Source organism: Macrobrachium nipponense, chromosome 4, assembly GCF_015104395.2.
Source record: "Macrobrachium nipponense isolate FS-2020 chromosome 4, ASM1510439v2, whole genome shotgun sequence".
Lineage (NCBI taxonomy): Eukaryota > Metazoa > Arthropoda > Malacostraca > Decapoda > Palaemonidae > Macrobrachium > Macrobrachium nipponense.
The window spans coordinates 32,896,704-32,901,703 of record NC_061100.1 but is presented as its reverse complement, the minus strand read 5'-3'; the positions used below and the strand labels follow the sequence as shown (position 1 = coordinate 32,901,703).

At 29.2% G+C, this 5,000-nt stretch overlaps 1 protein-coding gene across 1 annotated transcript in view; it reads left to right on the top strand.

Annotated features, from left to right (window-relative positions):
* Window positions 1-2,495: 2,495 nt before the first annotated feature.
* Window positions 2,496-5,000, top strand: part of LOC135211636 (probable WRKY transcription factor protein 1) — a 3,049-nt gene continuing 544 nt past the window's right edge. Inside the window, exons 1-2 of the mRNA XM_064244916.1 lie at window positions 2,496-2,601; window positions 3,453-4,365. Of these exons, the coding sequence (XP_064100986.1) occupies window positions 2,583-2,601; window positions 3,453-4,365 (932 nt within the window). The 5' untranslated portion in view covers window positions 2,496-2,582. The remainder of the gene's footprint in view (window positions 2,602-3,452; window positions 4,366-5,000) is intronic.

Sequence of the window (5,000 nt, the reverse complement as noted above, 5' to 3'; positions counted from 1 at the left end):
GTAACTCATTATTATTATTAGATTATTATTATTATTATTATTATTATTAATTATTATTTTATTAGTTTTATTTATTATTATTAGTTAATATTTTATTATTTTGAAAATAAGTTACAGCTTTCAACGAAATCCAATATTCATATATCATTATTGGGATATAAATATGTTGATCTATTTCATAGGTCAAAATATTTTATAAAAAATATTTTATTCTACATTGTTTTTATTTAATTTTTTTACTGGCGGGCATAGAAACAAAGGTTGGTAAAAAGGTGAAATAAAAGCAAAATAGAATAAAATATTTTTAATAAAATATTTTCACATATGAATGACAAATATCCCAATTTTGACAAATATGAATATTGGATTTCTACATAACAACCTAGCTGAGATAGAGAGGTCAAGATTTGTAGAAAGTAAGTATATACATATATCTATATATATATATATATATATATAATATATATATATATATATATATATATATATTGCAGAAATTTGACACAGGATTTGACTTAACTGGGGCTTTAACTCTTGCAATAACAATGATAATAATGATACTGTGCGTATAATAAAAACAATAAAAATAATACTCTCTGTACGTATACAATAATAATAATAATAATAATAATAATAATAATAATAATAATAATAATAATAATAATAATACTCTCTGTGCGTATAATAATAATAATGATAATCCTTGCATATCAAAATGCACTGTATATCAATTATTAATTTTCCTGTGTGTAACAAAAATTGTTTATTGGATCCTACTGTATTGCAAATTTTGAACCCAAACAGTTTTCAGTGCTTAGGCGTTAATTGACAGAACCTAAAATCTTTACTCCTCTACAATTAAGACCGTATGAACGTAACGTAACGCAAAGCAATGCGTAATCCAATACGCCACTGAGGAAGACGTTAGACATAGAAAACCGGAATCGAAGGGAGGACGTGTTGCTTACAACCAAGTGTCACTTATCATGTAAGAATCCCAGAAGGATTAAACCGCTGCTACCGCAATTGGAGAAGTACTTCGAGGCTTCCAGAGTGAAAGATGATAGTCTTGGACTTGATGGTGTTTCGGAAGTACACCACCAGAAAGAAGTAGCAAAAGCATTGAAAACATCGTCAGTTTATATTGCTTTAAGAATTGAGTTAATGGAAGTCCTTATATTAAAGTGAATAGTTACAGAATGATATTAATGTTACTGTGAAGTCATTCATAAATTTACATTCGTAATAATTGTGTTTTTCAGGTTTTATCTCGATATTTTATTAATGTTCATAATGGGTGTTTACAGTTTTTTTAAAAGTCTGGCCTATCGTATTCCATTTGCCCCACTAGCGCTGATCTGAATATACATTAAGATTTTTAAATTCTAATTATGTTTTAAATCCTTAACTTTTACATATTTCAATCAGCTCTTTGTTTAAAAGTTTAAAGGTTGGTGCAGTTAGTGGGCCAATGGAAGCGGCAAACTACCTTTCGACCGTTAAAGCTAATTATTTGTTTCATTGATCCTGTACATTAAGAGTTTAAGATTTGAATCTCTAATCAATCAGAAAAAAAGATTAAAAATGGACTCTTGTTTTATATATATATATATATAATATATATTTTATCTATATATGTATTTATATATATATCTATATATATATATTATATATATATATGTATATACATATATCATATCTATATATATATATATATATATATATATATATATATGTATATATATATATATCTATGTATATACATATATATATATATATATATATATATATATATATATATATATATATATATATATATATATATATATATATATATATATATATATATATATATATATATATATATATATATATATATATATATATATATATATATATATATATATATATATATATATATATATATATATATATATATAGATAGATAGATAGATAGATAGATACATACATACACACACACACACACACACATATATATGCATATATATATATATATATATATATATATATATATATATATAAAATAAAAAGGAGCCTTAAAAACGCCAAAATTTATTTAAGTACTATATTTCAGAGATTGCTGTCTCTCTCTTCAGTAGGGAGAGCAATTTCTGAAACAGTACTTTTTATATTTTGGCATTTTATGGGCTCCTTTTATTGGATGGAATTTTGTTGCAACAGACCATTTTTACCAGTCATACACACACACACACACACACACATATATATATAATTATATATATATATATATATATATATATATATATATATATATATATATATATATTAACCAACCCACATTCAATACGTTTTGACCTCCAATCGTGACAAACTAGTTATTTGTCTTCTCCAGTACATGACGGGTGTAGTATCCTAGAGTACGAGTATACTAGAGTATCCAGTTACCGCCGAAGGATATGAGCACCTGTCTGTCCTGACCTACCTGCCTGCCTGCCCGCCGGGTCACTCAGGAGGCTCAGGAGGTGAGGAGTATAAAGCTTGGGGATGTGGAAGGAGGGAGGCATTCCTGCAAGGATCTTCCTCCAGATAGGATATCAACCATGAAGGCCTCCATTCTCTGTGAGTCTGGTTCAGTTCACGGTGGGGCTGATGTTGTGATAAAGCTTTAGCTGTTGTTCAGTCACTTGTGGAAAGCATGTTTACTTATCATTCACTCGGAAAACATGTTTGCTGAAAATTAACCTTTGGAAAAGCGTGTTTACTTATCATTCACTTTCGGAATAGCATGTTTACTTATCATTCAGTTTCTCTATTGGAAAAACATGTTTACTTATAATTCACTTTTGTAATAGCATGTTTACTTATAATTCACTCGTGGAAAAACATGTTTACTTATAATTAACCTTTAGAAAAGCATTAATACTTATATGCAATAAATATAAAATATATAATATTTACGCACGTAAATATATATATATATATATATATATATATATATATATATATATATATATATATATATATATATATATATATATATATATATATATATATATATATATATATATATATATATATATATATATATATATATCTACATTAAGGCTCATCTAAATACTGACTATGCCTAATGTTGTATAATCTTGCTGATCAAACAACCACTTATATACATATATGTATATATATATATATATATATATATATATATATATATATATATATATATATATATATATATATATATATATATGGTTGTTTGATCAGCAAGATTAAACAACATTAGGCATAGTCAGTATTTAGATGAGCCTTAATGTAATGACAAATAAATAGAGAAATAAAAGAATGAATAAATATATATGTGTGAGTTGATTGTGTATAAGTTTGTATTATTGCATGAATTTGAATGATTTTTGTAACATATGATCATTTCTTCCATTATATTAAAGTTTAACTTATTCCTTTCCGAACAGTAATTGCTGTTGCCGTTGCAACTGCACAGCCGCAGTTCAACGAGAGGCGTGAATTCAACACAGCCGTTAGACTTGCTGGTCCTGGATTCTTCCAGCAAGGAGCATCTTTAGCCAGTCGATCATCCTTTAACAACAACTCCAACCAACAGCGACAGTCTTTTTCCACCTCTGGAAACAGCAACTTCCAGAATCAAAACAATGACTTCCAGTCTGCAACTTTTGGCAGTGACAGGAATTTAGGTAGTGCTCAGTCTTTCCAGAACAACAACCAGTTCCAGAATCGTCAGTCTCAGCAAAATCAACAAAATGCCTTAACATCGAATTCCTTCCAGCAGAATAGAGGTAACCAATTCCAGTCTGCCAACATAGCCAATAATTTCCCCCAGAACCAATTCCAAAATTCTCGGGGCCAGCAAAATTCCCAGAACCAGTTCCAGACATCCTTTGAAAGGGATAATTCCAGGAACAGAATCACATTGCTGGAAAATGTCCAGCTAACTCCATCTACTCGTTTCCAGACTACTTCTGGACAGCAGCCATCTGGAATCTCTTTCCAGGCTAACAGAAACCAACAGAGCACTGGTAACCAATTCCAGCAGTCTAGCCTGAACCAGAGAAATTTTGAGGGCAACTTCCGTTCCAGTGACAACAACAGATTCTCTACTGGAAGTCAGTCTCAGTCCGGTGCTCAGTTCAGATCAGGTTCCTCTTCCTCCAGTGAATTCGACGGTGTTTTCGAACCCCTGAACCTTCCCTCTGGAGCCAGTGCCATCCTCGGAAGCATCTCCACTTCCTTCAGCTGCGTCGAGAGGCCTTATGGCTACTATGCTGACCAAGACAACTCCTGCCGTGTCTTCCACATCTGCAATCCTTATCTCTTCTCTGACGGAGAAGTCCAGACTTATCAGTATAGGTAAGAACCCTAGATATTTTATTACAAAGAAGTAGATAAATTCATAGATCAGAGCTTTAGGTGATATTTTACATCAAATACCATTAATTAAAACTGTCTTTGATGTCGAAGGAATAAGTGTATCCCAAAGCAAAATTAGTTTTGAACCATCTTAAATAAAGAGGCAAAAAATGTAAAGATAATCCATGTTCTATATTCGTTTCTAATTTCATCTTTATAATCTCAGTAAAACTATTCTCAGTAAATATTTTTATTAATTATTATTTGAAATAGGAATCTTTGAAATGCAGGCAGAACAGAACATGGAAAACGCTTTAAGAATAGTGCTGCAATTTCTTCTTCTTCTTCTTCTTCTTCTTCTTCTTCTTCTTTTCTTTTCTTCTTCTTCTTCTTCTTCTTCATTAATTGTCTTATTATTATTATTATTATTATTATTATTATTATTATTATTCATTATTATTTTATGATTATTATTATTATTACTGTTGTTGTTGAAAAAGAAATCCACAAAATCACTGTGTAACTTGTTTACTTCTAAGTATTTACATTAATTTAATAATACTTGGAAGTCAACAAGTACACAGTGATTTTGTGGTTTCTTTTTCAATCTTCAGAAGAAAACTGGAAGAAGTTTT